The sequence below is a fragment of the Nycticebus coucang genome, chromosome 21 (genome assembly GCF_027406575.1).
Source record: "Nycticebus coucang isolate mNycCou1 chromosome 21, mNycCou1.pri, whole genome shotgun sequence".
Lineage (NCBI taxonomy): Eukaryota > Metazoa > Chordata > Mammalia > Primates > Lorisidae > Nycticebus > Nycticebus coucang.
Window position 1 is genome coordinate 36,258,510 of NC_069800.1, and position 26,596 is coordinate 36,285,105.

Below are 26,596 nucleotides of genomic sequence, written 5' to 3' on the forward strand. Positions count from 1 at the left end.
CCAGGCATGGCGGCTCACACCTATAATCCTAGCACTTGGGAGACTGAGGCGGGTCGATTGCCTGAGCTCACAGGTTCAAGACCAGCCTGAGCCAGAGCCAGAGCCAGAGCTAGAGCCAGAAAGAGACCTCATCTCTAAAAAATAGCTGGGTGTTTAGCTGGGCATTGTGGAGGATGCCTATAGTCCCAGCTACTCCAGAGGCTGAGGCAAGAGAATTGCTTAAGTCCAAGAATTTGAAGTTGCTGTGAGCTGTGATGCCATAGGACTCCACAGAGGGCTACATAGTGAGACTCTGTCTCAAAAAAAAAGAGAGAGAGAGAGAGAGAGAGAAGAAAACAAGCCAGAAATGTCAAGTGAAGCTGGGTGAAATCGTCCCCAAACATTTGGCCACTGCTCAGTAGCTGTGATTCTTTCGTAGTGGCCTAGAAGAGACCCATTTTGAAGAAGCATGCTGAACTAAGGTCTCCACAAAAGTGTCCTGACTCTGAAGAAAGTAAATATTCTTGAACCTTCTGCCTCTTAAGCCAGACCATGGGCATGTGCAGAAAGGCTTAGGAAAAAATGTAACCTGCTGGATACTGTGAACATGATTAAGAAAAAGAGACCTGAAAGGTGTCACTGAGGTCTGCTGGGCTGGCCCCACATCTTACAGGTGGGAGAGCCGGAAAAGTTAAAGAACTTATGTCATGTTATACACTTGGTCAGAGGGCCTAAATGTCTCTAGCTGTTTAACCTTAGCCATGTTACTTCTCCCTGGGCCTCTGTGTTCTCATTGACACCACGAGCAGGTCTCTCTCTGGGGTCCCTTGCAGTCCTAATGTGCTTTGACTTGGTAGAGTCCTGTTTAGCACACCTGTGTTCCACCCCTAGCTTGGACACTGACTCACAATGTGACTTTGGGCAAGTCATTTTTCTTCCCTGAATCCTCAAAACAACGTCTAACTGAGAAGTAACATTTACTGTCTACGTATGAACCAAAGAACCCAGCTTCTCCACCGGACATCACCCATCCTAATCAGAGCCACCACTGGTGTCTAGCCAACCTCCTCTGGAAAAATCTCCAAGGTAAGAGCTGTCAGATTCCTCAGACATCAGCCAGGAATAATAACAACAATGGTCTCTGGCATCTGTCTGACGCTTTGTGGTTTACAAAGCTGCCTGAGTTCAAATCCTATCACCACATTCTAGTTATGTGCTCTTGGGTAAAGGACTTGATTTCTCTGTGCCTCAGATTCCTCACCTACAAAACAGGCACAGTGCCTCCCTCATCGTTGGTGAAGAACAGATGAAAGCACTTGGAAGAGGACCTGGCTCACAACGATGGCTCAACACCCCCTGCTAACAGTTGCTGCTGTTATTGCTACTTAGCTCCTCTGATGCTCTGCCTCATGCGATCCTCGCATTCTATTACTCTAGGCAAATATGGACAAGGTTCTAAAGCTTCCAACATTTGTAACATACAAAGATTCAGACCGAAGGTTTTCTGTCCAAACCAAGCTTTCTTTATAATAATAGCTCAGCAATTTCGCTCTAGGCAGAGGAGTGAGGTTAGCCCTCCCCTGCATGGGATTTAATGGAGAAGGGGCAATATGGCTCCCTTGGGAGGACTGGCTCTCATTACAAAAAGAAATTCAAGCTGGGAAGTGATCATTTAGTCCTAGACCAATCTTTCTATTTCACTGATGAAGAAACTTGGACCAGAAGCATGGGATGTCTTATCCACAGTCTCATAGCAAGATGGCAGTGGGGCGGGACCAGGGCTTGGATCCTTGTCTTCCTACGGCTTCCTCCCAGGACTGGTTTCTCCTGTGGCTGGTAGGGAGTGGGGCAGAGAGTGACCACCAACTCCCTCTGCTTTCAGAGAAGGGTTCAGAGAAGGGAAGGGATGGGCAAGGGACAAGATCCTCAGGAACAATCAGCTTCTAGACCTGGGGTCTCCCCACCATCAGGCCACAGAAATGACAGTGGAGCCACCCGCCCTGGAATGTCCCATTAGCCCTTATTTGTCCCAAAGGTGACTATATTTGGAATGATGACTGTGCTTGTTCAGCTGATGTGGAATAGTAGTGTGGGTCAGTAACCAAAAGTGACCCAGGTTCCCATTCCAAATTCAACTGAAAGTCCCTACTTTCCTGCTTCTAGGAAGCCTCTCTAAACTGTTCCCTCCCTGACTTCCGGGTCATTCGCAGAATCTCTCGCCTGCACATTACACGCCAGGCTGTGTTGATAATTCACCTCTGCTCACACCCTGTCCCATCACAGCACAGTAAGCCCTTTTAGTAGGGGGGAGTCTTCAGCTTTCCTCAGGTGTGGAATAATCACAGGAGGGTTATACCAAAGGGCACCCCCCAAAGAGCAGTCATCCTGATCTCCTTTGGTAGAGGAAACTAAGGTGAGGAATGGCATCGCCCCAACAATCAGAACTGTATGCAGTGAAGGGAAAAGAAAAGACATCCACTTATGGGAAACGGGAAAACAAAACCTTGCTACAAGTAGCAATGTCATTAGAGAAAAAGTTATGTGCAGAGGAAATTCTAAAATAAGCTTTCTTCTCTCCCCCAGTAAAACCTAGGAATCCATGTGACCCATTGTAAATATATATAAGCCTCACTCTCCAGAGAGAGGAATGTTTTTTTTTTCTTTTTTGTAAGAAACTAAGTCTAGGCTTGGCGCTTATTACTCAGTGGTTAGGGCACCGGCTACATGCACCTGGGCTGGTGGGTTTGAATCCGGCTCTGGCCTGCTAAACAACAATGACAACTACCACCAAAAAATAGCCAGGCATTGAGGTGGGTGCCTGTAGTCCCAGCTACTTGGGAGGCTGAGGCAAGAGAATCACTTAAGCCCAAGAGTTGGAAGTTGCTGTGAGCTGTGATACCACAGCACTCTACTGACAGGGACATAGTGAGACTCTGTCTCAAAAAAAAAGAAGATACTAAATCTTGCTATATTGCCCAGGCTGGTCTTGAACTTGAACTTCTGGCGTCAGGGGGGCCTCCTCCCACCTTAGCCTCCCAAGTAGCTGGGACTACAGGCATGCGCCAGCACAGTTGGCTCAGAGGGGATGTTTTTATTACTTAGTTCAGTAGTTGGCAGAGTTGTTATTCACCTGTTTTAGCAGTTTTTTCCATTAATTTCTATTTTCCTCTCACTTTTCCCCATTAGTTACATTAAGCATATTTCAGAAAAGTTGGGCCTACGTATTCTGGGAATAATAAGTAATAAAGATGCTTTATATAGACTATCTCAAAGTTGAACATTTGAAAACAAGATGTGTCTGCTATGAGGTTATTTAGCTGTATATAGAGGGTGCCAAAAAAATATGTATTTTAAGAAAGGAAGAAAACCGTATTAAAATTATAACACCCAACTCATGTTTGACTTTTGCGATTACAAGAGGTGTTCATCGTGATTGTATTCATCTTTGGTTATTAGTATATATCGAGTATTACAATTTTAATACAGTTTTCCTTTCTTTAAATGTGTATACTTTTTTTTTTTTTGAGACACAGTCTTACCCTGTCACCCTGGGTAGAGTGCCGTGGCATCAGAGCTCACAGCAACCTCAAACTCTTAGGCTCAAAGATTCTCTTGCTTCAGCTCCTGAGTAACTGGCACTATAGGTGTCTGCCACAATACCCAGCTATTTTTAGAAATATAATCTGGCTCTTGCTCAGACTGGTCTTGAACTCCTGAGCTCAAGCAATCCACCTGCCTTGGCCTCCCTGGGTGCAAAGATTACAAGTATAAGCCAATGTACCAGGCCAAAATGTGTATACATTTTTTGGCAACATCTGTGTATGTGTGTGAGCAATTACGTATATGTATAGCCTTTGAAATGAATTAAAACAATTGATTAGTAATAAATGTGTGTGGTATTTTACAGAGAGACACACAGATATCTATGTGCATATACAGCCAGGGACATTATTTTCAGTTGCATCTAAGTTGGCATACAGTGCAACCTTAAATAGTTGCATCAGTATCTATTTCCACGTGTATATATATTCTTCTATGTAGTTATATGTCTATAAATTTTATATAAGCTTCTTCCAGTTGGCATCTATCATTAAATTACAAATATGTAAAAAAAATTATAAATATGTATGCATATATATTGATAATGTGCTCATGGCATATTTATGTTAGAAATAAAATGCCCAAATACATATAAAACTTCTAATTTTCATCTGTAATCCAGAATAAACCTCTAACTTTTCATTCTGCCAACTTATTAAGATGTCTTCCTTATTAAGACAATCTTAATAAGTATCTATATTTGAAGGGGAAAAATGTGTTTCTTTTCTTGCTGTCTTTAAGTCTTAAGTCATAAGGGTTGCCTGAAATGAAATAAGTTTATATTTCTTACTGGAAAATTAATAGCCAACTTTTGTCTTCTAATGCAGTGTAGGATCTAATAGATCCTGTCAATTCAAGGCAGTTGCACAGAGCTCAGAAACCGCATCTCCCACTGGTACCAGACCTTAAGATACAACAGACTGGCAGACTTTGCAGAGCACTGAGAAGAGGTGTCTTGGGTCCTGCTGGGTGTGGAATCAGCACTGTCAGCATTTCCATTCTAAACCCTGCATCGACATGTTACTTGTCTTGCAACTCCTGTTTGGAGCTGGGTCCCAGGGCAATGGTGAGAGCAAGAAGTTGCTCAGATGTGGTGCTCGAGGTTCAGGGACAAGGTCAGATACTTACCATACGCTGTCACTGCCTTTGTCCAGAGGGTTTCCCATGGGGTCATAGTACACATCCACGCTAAGGTTTCGGTCTGTGTCGTGAGCTGAGCTGAAGTTGGTGATCACCCGGGAGGGAATCCCCAAACACCGCAGTGCTGCAAGCCAAGGTCGACATGAGGACTCCAGTTGTGGTGGGGATGGGGCCTTGTGTGTCCCACTGCTGCCCACTGACCCAGCAAAGGCATATCATGCCCAAGGTACCTGTGTTGAGGGTTCCAGCAAAGACCCAGCACTGGCCATATGGGACTGGCCTGTAGCCAGATCTTTTCCACTCCTTGAGGATTTCCACGCTGCCGTTCCAGTTCCTTGGGTCCCGGCCACCCGAGTAATTGCCGCTCCAATTTCCAGCAATGACACCATTGTCATCATTGCTGTTGACCTGGGCAGAAACCCCACGTACAAATGCACACACACAAATGAATCAGCATCATGCTTCTTTCTATGGAGAGTGACGTGCAGAATTCAGAGCATAAGGTGGGGAAATGCGGAAGGAAGCCAGGAACCATGGGGTGAACTTTTCTTTGTCTTTCTAAATGACTTAGGGATGATGATTGCAGCCACTATCCCTTAGGGGAATTGAGTGATTTATGATTTTAGAGGTGTCTTGCCAACCAGGCCATGTTGGACTGCCTTCTACCCACACATCAATCCTGTCCTGCAGGCTGACGTGGGGACACACAACACAGCTTGTCCAAAGCTCGGCTTGCAGAAAAGGACTCACCGAATACTACTAGTGTCTGTATGCTTGGGGTCCATGGTTTGAAACACTTTTTTGGACTACTGGTTTTCTAAAAAGATCACTTTAGAACTTAAGCAACTAACTTCTTGGAAAGAGTGAAGACAAAATATTGCTTTTTGTTCAGTCAGTCATCTGTCTGTTCATTCATTCTACTCAAGGCGCGATTCTAGTATAAGTAACACAACCATGATATGCTGCCTAAAAGGAATGCTGGACAAAGAATCAAGAGACATGAGTTCCATTGCCTTTTACAGACATGCACCGAAATATTTCCAGGTGACATGATACTAAATGATGTAATGTCTGGGATTTATCAAACAATCCACGGAGGAGGGGGTCAGAGATGAAATGAAACTGGTTCTGATCAGGTCATTGCTAAAGCTGGCAATGGGTACATGGGAGTTCATTATACTTTCCTCCTAAGTTTTTGTAGGGCTGAACTTCTCTATAATAAAAAGTTAAAACAGAAAAGCGAGCAGGAGAAACTGAGGTTACAAGCCCCGCCTCGCCGCTTGACAGCTTGGTAATGGTGCACGTCAAATCACCTCTCTGGGTCTTAGTTATTCACTTTCCACCACAGGGAAAGTTAGAACAAAGGTGCTCTGAACTGACTTCCAGCAGTCAAGTTTCAGAAACTAGGCAACTTTGACTGTTGTCTCTCCCAGCTGTGCAATGAGAGGCTGACTCAGGGCACCCCGGCCTGTGAGTCCTGCTCCTTCTCCGGAGCATCTGTAAGTGGCAAGGCCTGTGAGAATGCACAGTCTGGAAACAGAAGGGTTCTTGCCCTGGAAAGGCTGAGCTCAGAGTTCTGCACCCTTTCCAGGAGGGCCTGGGCTGCCACCACAGGATCGGGCAAGACGGGGCCTCCTCCAATCTGGGAGGTTATGCAGCCTATCCTGTCTCCTGCGTCATGGCACTCCAGCCACTGAAGTGGTAATCAGCAGGTCATCTCCGGCTGAAAGCTGAGCAGTTCAAAGCACAGGCCATAATTAGCTCATGACCCAACCCAACAGGGAGGTCTGGAAGGAGAAGCAGGGAGGTGCAGCTGAGGAAATTGGCTCCAAGATAAAGTGATTTGGCCCCAGAGTAAGGGTGAGTCAGTGGCTACAGGAGCTGGCAGGCCTCGCCCACTCTCTCCTGGGCCCAGAGAGGCTCACCTCGCTAAGTGGCCCTGACCTCTGGCTTCACCTGACCTCTGCCTTGGCTTTAATTCTGCCTCTTCCCAGCCATTCAGTTTCAAGTTTCAGCTCCAGGCCCACTACTCCATCCCCTTCTTGGGCTGGTTTGGTCCTCGCCTAGCTCCTCAAGGCCCAACTTCTCTGGGCCTACCAGACTCCTTTCCTTTGAGGCTCAGTTTAAGACTCAACTCTTTCAAAAAGCCCACCCTGATGATCCCCAGAGGTTTATCATGCAACCAAAAGGTTGTTCAAATTGCTAACCAGGTGCCTAGCTCCTGTGGACATTATCCAGCTCAGAAGTAAAGAGACCAAGAAATGCCTAAATCAAGAACAACGAAAAACAAAAACAACCAAAAAAAAAAAGAACACAAAGATTAAGATGTTTCTAGGTAATTAGTTTAAGAGGGTTAAAGTAGAAGAACTTGCTTTGTTAGCCTTTTAACTTACAACTTTGAGTAGGTTGATCTTATGTTTGGGTGCTTTTAGACAGAGCTGTGCATTCCTCCTTGGGGACCCAGCTTATCTATGTGTGAGTGTGTGTGTGTGCACGCGCACGCATACGTGGGTGCGTACGGATTTACTGTAAGGGGACAAGTCTCTCATGTGGAAGGATCGGGAGGGTGGAAAGAGGCCCTGGGCAGGGAACCTAAAGCCTTGTTTGGGTATGAGCACAGGCTGTGTGCCTCGATTGTCAGCCTCTGGAGCCCGTCTTCCTCTCACCTACATCACAGCAGGGCAGCCAGCTGCCCTCCAACTTGATATTCACATGCTCTGGGGTCTGGAGGAGATGTTTTAAAATAAAGGAGGCTACCACTTCTGGTTCCCTAGGACCTTGCTAAGAATTTCCCGGAGGCCCAGCAATGGAGCAGAGGCCCAGTTTTGCGTCCTTCTGTCCCTGGTGTTCATTCAAAGGGCAAGTTCCCTTCTCTGAGAAAGACTTCTCAGTACATCAGCAAAGGCTTTGGAGCCAGCCAGACCTGGTACAGTGCTGCCTCTGCCATACACTCCTGGTGCTTATCAGACAAGCCCTTTCACTTAGAGGACACTCATGTTCCAAGTTGGCAAAAGGCAGATGTTCCAGCCACCCACTGCATTTGGAGGCTTCAGTGAGATGACGGATGTCAAGAGTGTGCATGCTGAACCCATCGATGGTATTCAATCTATAGTAATGAATAGTTCTTATTGTTTTCCTATTACTCACCATGGCACTCAGCACCCGGCCAACATATTTGGGGTCATTTCTGCGGGACACATCAGTAGCAGGGTCACGGCGGAAATTCAGACTCCTATCCAAGATTGAGAGGCAAATGCTCAGAATGTCTTCTTCAAACTGTTCAAAATGGAACCATGTGTTATAATCAAAGAAATGACAAGTAGTGTTGGTTAAAAATGGGTATGGGAACTGCTGCGCTGGTGAGAAGCACAGGGACTACGAGGTCCTTCACTCTGCGGCCTCTAGAACGGAGAGCTATTGAGGGTACTTGCCACAGCCGCACTTTACCCTTATCAACCCATCCGGAGTTCTTGCTGTCTGTAACAGCCTGTACTGATTCTTCTGAAGTGAACCCGAGGGAGCCTGGTCTAGCTGACTCTCACTGTCATACACTCATGGGCAAGTGGCTTATCAGGGAGTTCAACCTGCGGCCCACGGGCCCCATGCTAATTTTGTGAAGACAAGTTGTTTATCTGTGGTGTTGGATGCCATGAAAAGTATGCACAGATCTTTTTTTACTCATCACCTTTTGTTAGTGTTTGTGTATTTATTTACTATGTGGTCCAAGACAACCCTCATTCTTCCAGTGTGTGGCAAAAAAGAAAAAAGGTTGAATACCCCTGCTGGTCTGGCCTCAATTTCTCCATCTGCTTAATGAGGGATCAGGCCAAGCTCATCTCAAAGTTTCCTCCAAACTCTGATCATGATCTTGAGCGTATTATTTAGACTCCTACAGAACTAGTTTATAAAGATGAACTATCTTGCTAGAAATATCTATTTGAAGCTATTTTCACAAAATGAGACTTAATTTAAATCATTGTTTCTCAAACTGAGAAGGTCAAACTCCTCTTGCCTTCGGGCTTTACCCCTGCTTTTCCTCCGGCCTGGAATGCTCTTTCTCCAGCTCTCTGGCCTGTCTCCTCTGCCTCTTCAGGGCCCTGATCAAAAGTTCCTTCCTAACAGAGTCCTTCCTAGACCACACCATCAAAGACAGCCTCTCTCCCATTCCTAGGGTACACTCTATACCCATATTCCCCCCTTTTCAAAAAATGTCTTCCAACATATTTTGACATAGAAACCCAACATATAAGGAGATAACAGACTTGTTCTGAACTAGGGTTCTGTGGCTGGGCCCAGCACATTTCCTATCGGACATCCACAGCACCCACCCCAGGCCCTTCATTCTAATGCCTTTGCTAGATAAAAGAAAAGCTGGAGGGCATTGCTGAATGGTATTCTCAGCTCAGCAAACCTGGGAACTCTGTGGACTCAGATGAGGATGGAGTAATAAAGGACCAAGAGGCTAAGGATTTGAAAGGCCGAGTGTTTACAACAAGGAAGTATTGCCACCTTTTTACACGGCATGAGGAACAGAAGCTACATTACTGTCCCTGAAGTATCTAATGGGTCTTTTGCTTATTTATGTATCATGGCACCATAATACTTAATATTTCACTGGGCTGAGTTGTGTGTATGTGTGTGTGTGTGTGGGTCTTGCCACCCAGAGCTTGGCACATAGTAGGTGGTCAATAATTGTCTTCTGAATGAATGACTAAATGAATAGAAGGGCAAGCAGACAGAAGTAGAGCCTTTATCCTCAGCCCTGGACTTTATCCTCAGCCTCCTCATTACCCTTTTACCTGGCCATAGTTCCAGCCAATCATGTTAATGCGATTTGTGCTTCCCACAAAGATGGCACCGGAGTCTTCCTGGATGTACTCTTCTCTCTCAGCCTGGTTACTCATAAAGACACTATCCACTGTTTGACACAAAAAGCAGACACCAGGGGCTAGAATCCTACAGAGGGTACAGAGGTCAGTCCTCTTCCTACACTGGGACTAGCCTGGGGTGAGAGCAAGCCCCACCATTAGCCCTTTTTCCACCCTTGGAGGGATGTTTCCAACTCTCACTGTGGGAATTGTAAGCTGAAAAGAGAAGCTGGGATGACCTGAGGGTCTGAGAATGAGACTCCAGGACAGAGCCACCTGCTCCTTCTGGGAGGCAGCTGTCTTCACACTACAGAATTATACTGTAGGAATTCTCACATATAATTCACCATATTGTACAGTTTGTAAAAGTACCACATGATTTCTACAATAGCTGCAGAGGAAAACAGCAAGATGTCCATGTTGTGGTGAAGGATTTGAGACTCAGAGGGATGGCATGGCTACCCAGACTCAGGCGGCTGATTAGGTGGCAGAGCTGCTGACTTCTAACATCTTCCCACAGCCTATAGACTTTCCCTAATTAAACCTCAGCCAGGGACCATCAGCCCCCACCCCCTACGCTTGGTTGTCGCTTAGGTCAGGGATGGACGTGTGGGTACATAGACACCTACCATCCATCCAGGGGTTAAAGAGCAGTATGAACTCGCCCAGTGTCACAGAGGAGGTGCCACCCTGGGAGGAGATCTGAACGCTCAGAGTGTAGCGCCCTATGGGTGCATTGGCAGGACTGAAGATGGCGATGTTTAGGCTACTGTCATCGTTGGCCTTGAGCACCGCACTCCAGCCACCACTGCTCCCACTGGAGAGCTGAAACACAGCCTTCGTCATGGCGGACTCCGAGGGGGACGGTCCTGCCAAAGAAGACAGAGGGTGAAGGAAACCACGGAGTGCTGGTCAGACTGGGGTGACAGATCAGATTCCAACACATTGGAAGACTCATGAAGCCTTCCTCTGGGACTTCATCCAAGGAAGCTCCATGTTAAGTAACAGTAACAGTAACACAAGTAACAGGAGTGACTGTGAAGTCTCTGACTCTCAGCCTCAGAGATGGGCAGCAACTTGCCCAAGGTCACACCGTATCAATGACAGACGCATGGTTCCAGGGTGGTCACCATCATCCCCTGGATGCACAGCCCATGTCCTGCTTGGGGTGGGGGAGGCAGGTACCTGTGGAGGTCATGAACGTCAGAGCTTCTCCAGAGGTGAGCCTTCTGTTCACCATCAGTAACACGCTGAAGGACACGCCTCGCCGCACGATCAGCCCGCGGCTGGAGAACTGGTTTGTGTGATGCTCCCACCGGTTGGAGCCTACCTGCCAGTTGATGTTCTGGAGTTGTAAAGCTGAGAGACGGAAAGGAGGATATGAAGTCCTGGGAGGCGAGGAAGGGAGGTGCAGGGAAAGAGTGTAAGTTACTAGAGGGGGCAGCTTTGGGGTGAGTCTGGCCATGGCAAGAATGAACTTCTAGGAAAAATCACACGAAAATTCAAAGACCTTGACTCTGCATAGCGAGACCATCAAATCTATTCCCATTCACTCTTTCCAGACTCAGATGTCCCAGCTCACAAGATGTGAGGTCACAGACAGCTGAGCCTCTCCCAGTGCTGTTCCCACTGTGGGAGTGTCGTTGCCCCTCCAGCTGGTGAACTGCCACTCAGTCTTTAAGGAATGGGACAGATGCTCAGTGAAGATTCACCCAACCAGCCAGGAGAGTGGTGTCACTAGAGCACCTGTGTTCTGTCTGCATGTAACGTCTCTCATTGCTCACCCTAGCCCAGGCCTTGGGGCTGTGCCTCAGGCTGCTGCCTGATCTGGCCCAGCCTGTCATCCTGCACCCCCCAAAGGCTGTCCACACCCTCACTCAGGGACCTGGTAGCCCCCCTAAAAAGCAAAAGTAGCCTGGACAGAACCTGTAGTTCTCTGGGAAGAGGCAGGATCCCAAAGAAGGGAAAAGGTTATTAGCCAGGGCAGGAAAAAAAAAAAAAAAGTTGAGTGGAACCTTCAACTGGGGAGGAGGACACTTCTAGCCCCACTACCCTGGTTTGGCTTATTTTCTTGTCCCCTTGGGTCTGCCCAGGCACTAAGAGCCTTTCACCACTCCAGCATTCCAGAACGTTTATTTCTGTGTCCTCTACCCTCTCTGTATTGGCCACACCTTGGTATTGGCTTGGGCGTCTGGTGTTTGGGAGGATAACTGTGACTCTGAGAAGCATGTCCAGGACTAGAGATGTAGGGAATCCCTTGGCCCAGAGGGGACCTGCAAATCCACACTGACAAGCTCTGTATATAGGAGCTGGTTGAAGGTCATGATATCACTGGGTAAGACCCTAAGAACAACTGTCGCAAAATCCATTTTCCATGACTGCTTCTCCCTTGTGTTATTGTGGAAGTGATGAAGCTAAACTGAGGAAGGTATATGGCTCCCACAATGTATGAGGAACGCCCATGTAAACCTTTTGGGAAATCTTAATCCTCCAAGTTTTGTTTGAGCATTTACATCACCCATTCTCTGAAAACCAGACTTGTCTCTATCTTTATCATGAGGCCATAACTATGATGAGAGTGTAATATAACACCCCAGGGCCAGACACAACTCATTTTTCCACGCATCTGTCTGTCTTCATTAGAATGTGCCTTCTCAGTCTTTATATTCTGATGCCTAGCACACTGCTTGAGTGTACTGGGATAATTCAGAAATGAAGGAAGGAAGAAATAAATGAACAGAGAAAGAAAGACTAGGCCTGGTGCAGTGGCTCACACCTAGCACTCAGGGATGCTGAGGTGGGAGGATAATTTGAGCTCAGGAGTTAGAGACTTGCCTGAGCAAGAGAGAGAGCCCATCTCTACTAAACATAGAAAAACTAGCCAGGCATGGTGGTGGGTGCCTGTAGTCCTAGGCAAAGGAGGCAAGAGGATTGCTTGGGTTTAGAAGTTTGAGGTTGCTGTGAGCTATGAGGCCTTGGTCCTCTAGCTTGAGCAACAGAATGAGACTCTGTCAAAAAAAAAAAAAAAAAAAAGAGAGAGAGAAAAGAAAGAAAAAGAAGACTAATGTTAGGAGATGACCATCCTGACGGCAGCTCAAAATGTAGCCCATAAGGCAAGGTGAGTACGAGGCATTTGTTCAGTGACATATGCAGAGCACCTATTATGTATGGGACACTGTGTGAGATGTAGTTGAAGCTCTCAAAAACTTCAGCAGGGAGTAAGACAAGTGACAGCCAGTGAGGAAACAGGGCAAATCCAGTCTCTCCCAAGGAAAAGTGTATGAAAGATTCAGGCAGGAAAAAAGTCAGTTTGAGTTGTAGAGATCAGAAAAATCTTCACTGGCAATGCTGGGCCTAGGAAGGAGAGAGAATTTTATCTCTTTGTCTACACTGCAGAAAATGGGAAGAGACAGTCCAGAGGCCCAGGAGAGTGAGGTGTGTTATTTGGCTGGAGTAGGGGCCCTGCATGGGAAAGAGAGAAAGGTGAGGCAGGAGCAAGTGGGGCTGGGGCAGGGTTGGAGGCTGGGTGGAGGGGCTCTCTGGGCACTGAGCCAAACCTGCAACTGGGGGTGAGCTTGCCACCAGTCCAGGGTACTGGACATCCACTCGTTCATATGTCACTCATTCACAAGTATATATTGAAAGCATAAATTAGGCTGGGAGTGGTGGCTCACGCCTGTAATCTTAGCAGTCTGGGAGGCTGAGGCAGGTGGATTGCCTGAGCTTAGGAGTTCAAGACCAGCCTGAGCAAGAGTGAGACCCTATCTCAACTAAAGATTGAAAAACTAGCTGGTCATTTGTCTTTGGCCGGGCGTGGTGGCTCATGCCTGTAATCCTAGCACCCTGGGAGGCCGAGGCGGGTGGGTTGCCCTGAGCTCAGAGGTTCAAGACCAGCATGAGCCAGAGTTGAGACCCCCGTCTCTACCAAAAAAAAAAAAAAAAAGCCGGGTGTTCTGGCAGGTGCCTGTAGTCCCAGCTACTTGGGAGGCTGAGACAAGAGATCTCTTGAGCCCAAGAGTTTGAGGTTGCTGTGAGTTATGATGCTACGGCACTCTATCCAGGGCAACTGAGTGAGCCTCTGTCTCAAAAATAAAAAAAATAAAAAAATAAATCAACATGTTTTTATATAAATTCAAGGAAACTAAAACCTTCCTGCAATCACTAAGAATTGGTTGAATGGAGGGAAGAGGAAAAGAGAGGGAGGGACGGAGGGAAGGAGGGACAGAGTGTATTTCTGTGCATAAATACCCACTGGAGACAGCCCAGATCTCAGACGCTCTGGCAGGATTGAGCTGTGTACACCTGGGTTGCTACGTGGCTGGTCACGCTGGGGCAATGGCCCTGACCTTTTTCCCCCTGCCTCCTGCTAGCTTTGCCTACTACACTCTGTGCCTCTCAGCCAGGTGTGATTCAGAAGAGCTTTACTCTCTCATTTCAGAATTTAAAAAAGGGTTCTGTGGAACACGTGGTTTCAGACCGCACAAGCCTCTTCAGAGATTCTTCACCCTCTCCCAAACCCTGACGGATGCGTGTCCTTGCCCAGGTGAGGTTTGCTATTCTAGACCACCAGCTCTTTGAGAGCAGAAGCTGTGCCCCAGACAGACCTCCGCCCAGCATCTGGAGCTGGCACCTGCCTGCTTGCAACAGGCCCACACCTTTCTCTACTCCAGCAAAGCTTATGCACTGTTTGCTATGTCTGTGCTAATAGTACAGGCTTCTCCATTCACCCCAGAGACCAATAGCTTGTCCTTAGGGAGAATGACAAAGACGAGACTGAGCTTCAGGGGACAGAGGCCACAGAGACACTGTCCCTCCCACTAGGGACATCTGCAGAAAGGAGAAGAGGAGCACTTTGCATGCCACCCCCATTGGATTGTAGTGGCGATGATCATATTATTAGCTAAAGTTTACCAGCATCTACGTGCCAGGCAGCATTCAAAGTGTTCACGTGAATTAGCACATTAACGCCATGAGGCAGGCCCTTGGTCATGGTCACCACACTCCCTGTGGAGGACTACAGGCTCCAGAACCCACACCTGCGATCTCTGCCTCTCCTGACACTGAGCATGAGCCCAGCAGCGCCAAGGAGTCCACTCCCCATTACGGTGGTTGTGGGTTATACAAGACTGCTCTGAGCTGGAGGGGGAGGAAGAGTGGGATTCACGCGTGTCCCCTATTAGCCTGCTGTGTGCCAACTGCTGTTGACAGTATACAGAACACTTCATGTATGTCATCGATGAAATTGGGGCTCAGGGAGACAAAGTAGCTTATCCAAGGTCATACACCTAGTAATTGGCAGAGCCAGGATTCTGAAGCCAGATGTGACATAAGAAATATATATTTGGTCTCTGCCTTTCCCAGGCATTAACTCCTAAAACTCCTGGAATCTTCAAAATCATGGGTCTTGTATGCTTATAAGATGACTGGTGCTGGGGGGCTCCTGGATCACCTCTGGATGGGGCTGGTTGCCAGGGTAACCAGCCACAGGATTGAGAGTTGGAACTTTCTGACTTATTCCCCTCCCTAGCTCTGGACTAGAGATTGACTTAATCACCAATGACTGATGAGTCAATCAATCTCATCTGTAGTGAAGTCTCCACAAACCCCCAAAAAGATGGGTTTTAAAGAGCCTTCAGGTAGGTGAAGGTGCTGGGAGGGTGGCTTTCAAGGGGCGGGCATGAAGGCTCTGCGCCTCCCCCCTAGACCTTGTCATACATCATACCTTCTTTCCATCTGGCTGATCCTAAACTATCCTTTTATAATAAACCAGTAATATGTCTTTTGAGATATGTGAGCTGTCCTAGCAAATCTATAAACCTGAGCAGGGGGCAATGGGAACCCCCAGTTTACATCCAGTTGGTCAGAAGCACAGGTGACAACGTGTACTTGTGATTGCTGTCTGAAGTTGGGGGCAGTCTTGTGGGACTGAGAGGTGTATGCTAACTCCAGTTAGTGTCAGGATTGAGTTGAATTATAGGTCATCCCGCCAGTGTGTGCTGAGAATTAGAGAAGTGCTTGGTGTGGGAATAAACCCCACACGTTTGGTGGCTGCAGTATTGAGAGTAGACTGGAAGGAAAAATGGTGTTTCTTTTTCACCAGGCCTTACTATTGCTATCCTGTCACTGTGGTCCCCAGTTCTACCCTTGGAAAGATGTTTCATGCATGAACTTGAGTCCAGAAGGTACCCTAGGTAGTGAGGGGTCCTCTTGACACATCCCTGCCTCAGCCAGAAAGCCGAGAGTGAGCCCCTGGAGGGGAAGTGGATGAGAGAGAGGCCTACCTTTGCACCCCAAAGCTCAGGGTGAGTGATGCTTGAGACGCTTCTGATGTGGCTTCAAAACCTTTCTCCTTCCACCAGCTGCCTCCCTCAGTCATTGCTGCACCACTGAAGCCGGGGACTGGCTCTGCCAGAGCGCAAGCCAAGGATCCCATGATCCTGTGTATGGATTAGCTGGTGTACTTTCCTCCCACAGCCCCCCTGCCTTGACATGGCCCTGGTCACAGCCCGCTCTGTCCGAGTGTGCCAGCAGGGAAGGGGGGAAGGCACCAAGCTGTTCAGTTTACAGCCTCAGGTATATTTATAAGCCTCAGGCTGTCTTCTCACCAACCAGGGTGAAGGGAGGAGGTGAAGGGTGAGTAGCACGGTTTCTACCCTTGACTTCCTACCCTTGACTCATCAGTTTGTACGCTTGAAAGACATCAGAGCGAAGAGAAACCTTAGAGACAAATCACAGCCCCTCACCCTCCCTCCAAATGATTGCAGATGGGAGGCTGCACCTGCACTGGGACCCGCACTCTCACTCCAGCGTCCATTTTATGCCTCCCTGCCGCCTCCCTGAGTCACCGCTCAACTCCAGTGTCAGGCTGGGGCAATTTCTCACATGCTTTTCCTGAGAATTTCAGTGTCACCAATGATCCCAGTGTGACAGACTGCTTAGTAAACGTCTATTCCCATGTCCCTTCCTTCTTTCCTGGTCATGACATCCCCCATATTAACAGGCACTACTTTCCCAGGATTCCCACAGCCGGGTGGTCACGTGAATAAGTTCTGGCCAATGACTTGTAGGCAGAAGTTACAGACAGATTCACTTTCAGGAAAGTGCTCTCTTTTTTAAAAAATAAAGATAAAATTCACACATTAAAATCACCACTTTAACCATTTTAAAGCGTACAATTCAGTGGCATTGAGTGTACTCACAACGTTGTGCAACCATCACCACTGTCTAGTTCCAGAACTTTTTCATCACCCCATCAGGCCTATCTCCAGCCTCTGACAACCACTCTGCTTTCTGTGTCTGTGAATTTGCCTATTTGAGACATTTTGTCCGAATAGGATCTCATAATATGCGGCCTTTGGGTCTGACTTCTATCCCTTAGCACAAAGGTTTTTTTAATGTGGCTATACCATGTTTTATCTCATCAGCTGATGGTCACTTGGATTGTTTCTACCTTTTGGCTATTGTGAATAGTGCTGCTATGAACATTCATATGCAAGTAATTTTTGAAATACTTGTTTTCAATTCTTTTGAGGAAACTTCATTTTAAAAGGCAGTTGGTACAGCGGCGCCTGTAGCTCAGTGAGTAGGGCGCCAGCCACATACACTGAGACAGGCGGGTTCGAACATGGCTCAGGCCTGCTAAATGACAATGACAACTACAACAAAAAAATAGCCAGGCATTGTGGTGGGCACCCATAGTCGCAGCTACTCGGGAGGCTGAGGCAAGAGAATTGCTTAAGCCCAAGAGTTAGAGGTTGCTGTGAGCTGTGACGCCATAGCACTCTACCGAGGGCAACATAGTGAAACTTTGTCTCAAAAAAAAAAAAAAAAAAGCAGTTGGTAATGCCCTTTGCTGGTTCTATCCTGCTGTCTTGAGCTGGGCATGGTCTAAAGCAAGGGCTACTGACCATCTCAGACTGGGCAGGGCCATGCCCTAGGGATGACGCGGGGGCGGGGGTGGGGGTGGGGATTGGCTAGAGCTGGACCCTGAGCCTTGTGTAGCCACCTTCCCTGCCCAGAACTGCCTACACCTAGACCTCTTGTATAAGGAAGAAATAAACTCCTGTCTTGCTTATTTTTCTAAGCTATTGTTTTTGAGGGTTCATTGTCAATCACAGCCAAACCTGATCACACATGCCTGTTAATGTGACCCCTGCCCACTTACTCTGTGCTCGCCCTTTGGCAGGAGTCACATGAGAAGCACAGAGGAGACTCCAGACTGTGAAAGGGAACTTGCTGTCTCAATCCTTGTCTGCCTGGCTCTGTAATCTAAGGCCTGCAGCAGACAGGTGAGAATCGCTGGTTGTTGGGTGCCAGACAAGGGCTCTCGCCTCCTATTCCCGGGAGGACCACATCATAGAGGGGTTGGCAGGTGGCTCAGCATGGCATGGCTGATAATACTCCACTGTCTGGGATGTCTCAACCCCTGGCCCAGACTCTGCTCCCCACATCTCTTCTCTAGATAAAGATGTGTTATCATCTTACAGGTGTCTAGAGTGAATTAGGGCTGATGGAAATCCTAAAAGTCATCTAGCTGAGTAACATTTGAGGTTTTTTGATGGAGACTACATTAGGAAATCCATTTTATGCAGTGTTTATATACGTGGGTCTTTAACTGACCCAAAGTTTCACAAAGCCATACTAATGATTACTATGTGTAAGATACTCTGATATTTCCCGCTTTTTTTTTTTAATTGCTGGTCACAATGCACTAAACCAGTGGTTCTCAACCTTCCTAATGCCATGACCCTTTAATACAGTTCCTCGTGTTGTGGTGTTGCTACTTCATAGCTATAATTTTGCTACTGTTGAATGAATCGTAATGTAAATATCTGATATGCAGGATGTATTTAGGCAACTCCTATGAAAGGGTCGTTTGATCCCCAGGTTAAGAACCGCTGCACTAAACTGATGTCACAACCTGCTAATGCGTAACAACTGACAGCTTGAAAAACAGTGATATAATCCAACATTCCCATACTACAGGTCAGAAAAATGAGGCCATGAAAGGGGAAGCCACTTGCGGAGATCACAGAGTCATTTAGAAGCAGATCTTGGCTCAGAAGTCAGGTGTCAGATTCTAGTCACCGAGAGGCTGTGAGTCTTTCCCAATGCCAGCCCCCCACTTCGGCCCCTGGACACAGGGAATATCTCCCATTCCTGGGTGGCCCCATCTCTCACTCCAAGGGACACAGGTGCTTTCCTTCTTAGCTCCCACCTCGCTCTCCTTTCTCTCTTTCCATGCTGGGCCATTCCCTTTTAGTTTCCCTGGCGTATTCAGACATTGTCAAACCCTGTGTAACACAGATGGCATAATTTCTTGGCACCTGGGCATGGCAAGGGAGAAATGTCTCTGGATTATATTTTCCTCACCTGCAGAAAGGAGACAGTGAGACCTGAACATCCTCCCTCTTAGGGTTATTGTTGGGATCCAAGGTATCCCCATGGTGAGCACTGGGGCCCCTAGAGGCTGGGGGAGACAAATGCCTTGGGATCCCACATATAATGGCCCAAACAACACAAGAGCAGAGTCTGAGCTTTTTATAGTCTATTGAGGACGTCTCATGTGCCAGACACTACGCTCAGCATTTCACCTGTGTTGTGTCCTTTAATAGTCACAAAACCCCTCTGATGTTGTAATTTGAGAGTCCAGGTAGGTGAAGTCACTTGCCCAATATCACACACTCAGGCAGAGCCAGGACCCAAGCCCAGACTGCAAGCCAATTTCTCCTGACCAGATATGACTCCAAGCTGCAACCTTGCAGTCAACCAAGGTAGGACAATGGCTTGGGCAGCCTGAAAGCTGCCAGAGAGAAAGAGCCACCCACAGCTTGCTCCTGACTAGAAACCCACGGCCAGGTAGAGAGGAAAGGAAGGACAGAGTTGACAATCTCTCAGAGGCTCTCAGCCCTCAGTGCACGGAAGAATCCCTGGGGGAGTGTGATACTGGTCTGAGCCCTATCCCAGACCAATGAAATCAAAATCTCTGGGTTAGGGACAGCACTGGTATATTTCTAAAGCTTTCCCGGTGATTCAAATGTGCAGCCAGGACCGAGACTCGCTACTTTAGGCTCAAATATCATTTACACTTACCAAAGCTCTTTCACATTAATTATCTCACCTGAGCCACCTAGAAGCTCTCGAGGGTAGGAGTTACTGCGCTCCTCTTACAAATGAAAATAATAAGGCTTAGGGAGGGGACTCCTCCTGAGCCCAACTCTCAATCCTTACCAAAGACCCGGGGGCCTTGTTCCCGCCACTCCTAAGTGATAAGTAAAAGAATTTCCTAACTTCAGTACACACCCAGCCCAGCACGCGGGCCCTGGGGAGGAGGAGCACTACCAGGCCCGCAAAGCGCAGCCCTGCAGGTGGAGGCAGTGCGGGGAGTTATTCGAGGTGAACAAGAGGTGTGAGAACTGGGGACTTGGGCGGCGCCTGTGGCTCAAGGAGTAGGGCGCCGGTCCCATATGCCCGAGGTGGTGGGTTCAAACCCAGCCCCGGCCAAAAAAGAAAAAAAAAAAAAAAAAAAAAAAAGAACTGGGGACTTGGGGAACGTGCAAAGGGGGCTGGGAAACTCCTAATGGAGTGGTACCACGCCTGGGAATCGCCCTTGATTAGCAAATGTATTCTTTTCTTCTAGGGCAGTTTTGTTTTGTTTTGTTTTTGAGGCAGGCTCACTTTCTCAAGTGCTGTGGCAGCACAGCTCATTGCAACCTTAAACTCTTGGGCTCAAGCGATTTTCTTGTCTCAGCGTCTTGAGTAGCTGGGACTACAGGCGCCTGCCACAACAGCTTGCTATTTTTTTTTTTTTTTTTTTTAAGAGACGAGGTCTCAGGTCTCGCTCTGGCTCAGGCTGGTCTTGAACCTGTGAGCTCAGGCAATCCACCCACCTCGGCCTCCCAAGTGCTAGGATTACAGGTGTGAGCACCAGGCTGAGTTTTGTTTTGTTTTGTTCCTTCGTTTGTTTTTTTTTTTTTTGGAAGAGGGGGTAGTCAAAGAAGACACTTCAGTAGACAGAAGATTGACAGGTCAATTGACAACACCAAGGCAGTCTGAAGGAGGGGCTGCCTACCCCTGGCATGAGAATGTTTGGAGGCACTTTGTATAGTAAATACATTTAGGGTTGGACTCAAGCAGACCTGCGCTCCAAACTTGCGTAGTATTGCCTTTAAGATATTTTAAAAGAATACATAACATCTATTGCCCAATTTCTATGGGGCAGGCATTTTGCTGAACCCCTAACATGCTTTATCTCATTGAATCCTCACAACAATTGTTTGAGTTGATTATTTTTATTGTCCTCACATTACAGATGAAGAAACAGAGTTGTAGAGAAGTTAAGTAATTTGTCCAAGGTCATGCAACTTTCTAAGTGGTAGAGCTGTGATTCATACTCAGGTCTGATTCCAAAGTCTATGGCTTTAGCCAAATAACTATTTCTTTTCCATGAGGAAAAGAAAATCAGATTTGAGAATCAAGTCTAGTCATTCTCCTCACCAGAGACCTAGATCCATTGTCCTTCCTAAGAGCTATAGCATATAATCATTTAAGAGCTCAGACTCAGTTCAGAAGCCAAGCTTTCTGGGTTTAATTCTGACTTTGATAATCACAGGCTGTGTGACCTTGAGTAAATTGCTCTGCCTCTCCGCGCCTCTGTAAACTGGAAGAATAGTAGAACCTACTTCATTCGGTTGCTCTAAGATTAAGTTATTACCTCTACGGTACCTAGGACAATTCTTGGTATAGATTTGGCACTATATAAATATTAACATCATTAATCCTGCACCTCTTTCTAAGTTTAAGTTCAGGAAGTTGAAAGAAAACAAAATCCTGGGAGGAAAGTTATCTGCCAGAAGATATTACAAAACCTCAGAATTCATCCTCCAATCCACAGGTCCCTTCCTATGCCTGAAGCTACATGAAGCAATGCTTTGTTTGAAAGAGCAAAGCTTTGCAGTCAGAAAGACTTGAGTTCTGACTCCAGATATTCATGGATTGTTGGGAGAAGTATAGAAGGTAATTATGTGGGAGCATCTCAGCCACACACAGAGGGAGAAATAATGATGTTTATTCTACCAAACTCTTGCTCAGGAAGGAAAGGCAGACCTTTGGTACTAAGTTGGTCAAACATTAATCAAAGGCAGCTTCTTTTGCTATATCTCTACCAAATGGCACTGCATGTTTGTTTGCAGTAAAACCTCTTTGCATTCTGGCTTATCAAGTCATAAAACAAAAATTCAACTAAATTTCAGTCATTTTTCAGGGCCCTCACTATGGAGAAATTCAGTTTAAAGATATTGTAGGTATATGAGATTTACAGTTGGGGCTCAAAGCAAGCACTGACCTTGGGACCAGACCTGGATTCTCCTGTGCAACTTTGGGCAAGTAAGGCAACTTTGCACAACTTCCATTGCATCACTTGGAAATTGGGGGAAATAATATCCACTCCCACAAAGTTTTGTAAGGGATTAAATGACATAATCTACAGTGTACATTCAACCTATCCTGCTTTTCTCCTATGAAAACAAACTAGATACCTCTCTTTTCCTCTAAGGTTAATCCCTCATCCTTGTCTTCTAAGAAATTCACCCCACCTGTCATCTCCTTTCTTCTGAATCTTCTTTCCACTGCTCCATTTGCCAGGCCATTCCTCATTCCCATTAATGTTTATATATGAGGTTGGACAATTAACTTCTCAAACTTATCCTAGAAACAGTGCTGTAAGCCACAGTGCTGAATATTACTACAGTCACCCTTGAAGTGCTGCCCTTGGCATCTGACGATGTTCAGCAGGGGAACGCACTTTTGCTAGGATGAGTTTGTGAATTTAATTGTCCGACCTTGCATGACAACAGCTCTGATGGCCATTCCAGAAAAAGAGAGCTCCAAAATTGCTTTGAAGGGTGGATGAGGCCCTGGTGTTGATGCACAGCTTCCCCAGGGGGGTACCTGGAAGATGACTGCAGTGTGATATTCAGCAGCGGGGGAAGCAGCGCTTTTTCTAGGGTGAGTTTCTGCACTTAATTGTCTGACCTTGTGTGTCTAAGTTTCTCCCATCAGAAGGAAAAAACAAAAAGCAGTCCCTCAAATCCATATCCTGTAAATTTCTTGGAAGAAATGACCTTACCTGCTATCTGTTTTCTCACCTCTTCTTTTCCAATTCTCTCTGATCTGTGTTACGCTCACACCATTCCTTGGAAAATGCTTTCACCCAAACTACCAAAAAGCCCCCACCAATAGACAATGTTTAGCCCTTAATTTATTTGACTCTTCTATGGCATCTGCTCATTCTCTCTTTCAAACATTCTTCCCTGGGATCCATAAGGTCCCATCTTCTGATTGTCCTCCTGCCCCTCTTGGGCTTATTCTTATTTTGCCTTCATATGTTTTTTCTTAAGACACCAAGGCAAGGAGAAAGCAGGCTCATGAAAGACATTCCCAGGTAACAATAAGCTGTGTTGAGTAAGCCCCAGTAAGGTGCACACCACAATAACCTCATTTCAGACATGAGGAAACTGAGACACAAGTTAAACAACCTGCCCAAGACCTCTCAGTTCGTAAGCAACAGATCTAACCCAGAAACCACCTCCGGACTTGCCCTCTAAACTCTCCCACTTCCTCCCTCTGCATGTAATTCTACAGTAGCAAGAGCGGAAATCAGGGCAGCCACCCTTCAGGCAGGACGAAGCTGCTGGCAGTTCTGTCTCTGACGCACAAGGAGCAACTGCCCTCCCAAGTGAAAGAAGGCGGTGGGACTGAGGCAGGCAGCTGGTCCTCCCCATGTCAAACACGGAGTGGCTGAAGTCACAAGGCTCTAGGGCTGGAGGGGCGGTCTGTTTTTCAGAGACAATGTAGATATTACTCTGGCCCAGGCCAAGTAGCTGAAATAAGTTTGTGGAGAGAGCCCAGGAAGCTCCTAGAAGAGCTACAGAAAGAGGCTGGTACCCTGCAGGGACTCCTGACTGCTCCCATGGGAGAAAGAGCTGCTGCTGTCCCAGCTCCCAGGAGCTCTGTTTTGTGGCTGACCCACAGGCCCAGGATGCTATAGGCCCTCTTGGGACTGAAAAATGAGGCCCAGAGAAGGTGAGTCCCTAAGGCCATGGCCAATTCTCTGCCCCCAAAAGCAGACGGCAAAAAAGCTCCTTGCTCCAGTGGGACAGAGTTGTTAGTCCTCAAAACAGAGGTTCTGTTTTTTTACAGGGAGAGGTAAGGGGTTCAGGTATGTACATGAGGACCCTGCCTCTAACCCTGAGCCTCCAAGTGGCTTTGAGGACCTGAGTTCCCAATCTGCACCCAGCCATGCCATTTTGCACAGAAGCTGCTGGGCCTTCGTCCACTACTTCTGATGCCATCCACATCCCAGGCTGCCCCCTGCTCTGAGAGGCAGAGTATCTGACCCCCTTTACAGTCCAACAAGAGCCTGAAATTAGGAGCTGGACACAGAGTACGCTTCAGCAGCACACATGCAACTTGCCACTGGGTCACACCTGCCCACCCCACATTTATTCCCCCGTTCCCTCTGCCCAGAACACTCTTCACCCCACCAAACCACTCCAGGCTCAGTCCAACTCATCACCCATGACCAAGTGCCACTTACTTCTCGGGTCTTCCCTATCCTGAATCCCAGGCAAGATTAATCCTCTCCACTCTGTTTGTCCCCACTGTACTTGGTTTGTATTTGTCATGCAGCCTAGTGACAGTTAACTTGCATGCTACTTCCCTAGGAATGGGTGCTACTAAGCACTGGCCTGAAAGCTCGCCAAGGGCAAAACTGCACCCCTTTATCTGTTTCCCACTGCGCCTGCCACAGCCCTTTCCTTTGGGTGTCCAGTGAATAAATCCGTCTGCCCAAGAAACACTAGCTGAGTGACTAGGAGCTGGGGAACTAGGAAGTGCATATGTGACAGATTTAAAGACCTGAATGTGTTTACTTGTCTCTCTTCACTTTTTAAAAACCTGATTTTTCCCCAACTCATTCTGTTGTGGCCTGAGAATGTCCCTGGCTGTTCGCAGGGCATGAAGAACATGCCTCTGTGAACCACAGGCTCCTGACACTGGTCTCAGTGATGTCCAGTGGGGCTGGCTCACAGTGGCTGCTCACACGAGTCCATGCAGGTCCTGGGCTGGGACGAGGGTGCACGGCCTCCTGAGGCTGGGCCTGTGGGGGGGCCTGTCCACTCCCTGTCCCTGGTTTCTTTTTGTGGAGAGAGAATAGTCAGTCCCAGAAGGAACTTCAAAGTCCACCTATTTCAAGCCCTTCATCTTGCAAACCTGAGACTCAGGAGTGGCAGGGAACACATAAGCTGCTGGTGACAAAGCTCAGATGAGAAACCAGGCTCAAGGGTGCTTTCCTGCCTCCCAGATGTTACACGCACTCCTGTATGAGCTCGGCTCTGGCAGCAGGACACAGTGGGAAGGGCACTGCTGAGACCTAGGTGGACTCTGCTACCGACCTGCTGTGCAGCCGAGGGAATGGTCAGGAGGTGGGCTAGATGACACCTAAGTCCCCTCTTGTGAAAGTCTGCAGCATCCAAAGCTCCTCATCTTAGCATCCTAGCCAGGTTAGACTTTCACAAGAGGAAATAGAAGACTGGGGTTTGGGGACAGATTTTTTGCAATCACCTGTCCTTGTCTTTGTGATTTTTGAAGGAGCCAGCATTCTCCATTTACACCTAGGTTAGGTGACTTTTTGGGCAAACCTTCCTGCAGCGCTAACCACCATTCCCAGTGTTTACAGGTTTGACTCAGTTCTTGTTTGGGCTTGGCACACATGACAGACAGTAATTAGCATGCTGCCCAGAAGGGGTGCCGATATCAAAGGGCCCAAATTCTCCATAGTAACCAGGAGATAAAGAACCTGCGCTTCCTGTTGTCTGTCAGCCCCTTCCCTGGCACTGCTCTTGGGGACCAGGACATCTTGCCGCACACCTGCTCTCGCTACCTGGAGGCTTCAGCTCATCAGTCACTCACAAAGAGCCTGCTGGTGCTTGGGGAAGTGTGGTTTACTCAGGAGCATTCCAGCTGCGCGCGGACTGTTTCTTTCAAAGCAATATACAAACTGTCACTGTTCCCCTCCCTTTCAGCTCTGGGATGTGCTTTTCTTTGTCCACTTTGCTGATGGCTGGGAGAAACATGAGAGCAAGTCCCATCTGGCTTGACTTTATGGATGGTGGCAAAGGTGCAAAAAGAATGTTAAGGCAAAGCTTGTCCTCTCTAAGGGGACTTGCCTGACCTCCAGCTGCGTGGAACACCCTGCCCATTACTCAGGGTTACATTCTGGTCAGGTTCCACCCTCAGGAATGTCCTTGAGGGACCAGACAGCCACAGAGAAAGAGGTGACTCTGAATAGAACCCTAAGAGAGTAAGCCCAGCCTTCAGAGCTCCCAAGGCAGGCAGCTATCCTGGCCGGACCCTGGCTTCTCAGGCTGGCCCAGGGGACGCACAGGCTTCTTGACAAGAAGATGCCGCGCACTCACCAGCCATGTCTCGCCTTCCTCTGCCTCTTCACAGGTTCCGTGGGGAATGGTACGGACGGTGTCAAAAGATGAGAGACGGGCCGCCGGGATCGCCCTACCATTTATAGAAGCTTCTCCTACACACCCCAATTAGGATTCTAATGAGGTAGGCGAGGCACCAGGTCATTCCTGTAGTGCCTGTAAACGTTTCACTTACAACACATGCTTGTCACCCAGTAGAAGGTCATCGTGCTTGTGCAAGACCAGCTTGGGGAAAAGGAGGAAGATGACCAATAGTTCACTTTTATGATTTTTTAAGAAGACAAACAACTTCCTGGACCACAGGGTTGATGGAATGAGGCTGTGCTTTTCTCCAAGTATCTTATTCAGAGCTGATCCGGGAAACACCATCTGAGCAGAACCCAGAAACAGAAAACTGCAAAGCTCTTTCTCACTACACAGGTCTATTAGCATTTTCCACCTGTACAATGATTGTGAGACCCGTCACAGTTTGTTTGCTTAGCATTGTCATACAGGAGAAAGAGCATTTGATTT

The 26,596-nt window shown here is 47.5% G+C and overlaps 1 protein-coding gene across 2 annotated transcripts in view; it reads right to left on the reverse strand.

The window, feature by feature from the left end:
• The window catches only part of TGM3 (transglutaminase 3), a 45,941-nt gene extending 19,758 nt beyond the window's left edge, over nucleotides 1-26,183 (reverse strand). The window contains exons 1-7 of one of the 2 annotated variants that reach the window (XM_053574665.1): nucleotides 26,063-26,183; nucleotides 10,773-10,975; nucleotides 10,217-10,456; nucleotides 9,519-9,637; nucleotides 7,867-7,995; nucleotides 4,950-5,127; nucleotides 4,708-4,843 (exon numbers count right to left, since the gene is read on the reverse strand). In XM_053574665.1, the coding sequence (XP_053430640.1) occupies nucleotides 4,708-4,843; nucleotides 4,950-5,127; nucleotides 7,867-7,995; nucleotides 9,519-9,637; nucleotides 10,217-10,456; nucleotides 10,773-10,975; nucleotides 26,063-26,163 (1,106 nt within the window). In that variant the 5' untranslated portion in view covers nucleotides 26,164-26,183. The remainder of the gene's footprint in view (nucleotides 1-4,707; nucleotides 4,844-4,949; nucleotides 5,128-7,866; nucleotides 7,996-9,518; nucleotides 9,638-10,216; nucleotides 10,457-10,772; nucleotides 10,976-26,062) is intronic. The other variant, XM_053574666.1, reaches the window with a different exon arrangement.
• Nucleotides 26,184-26,596: the final 413 nt, after the last annotated feature.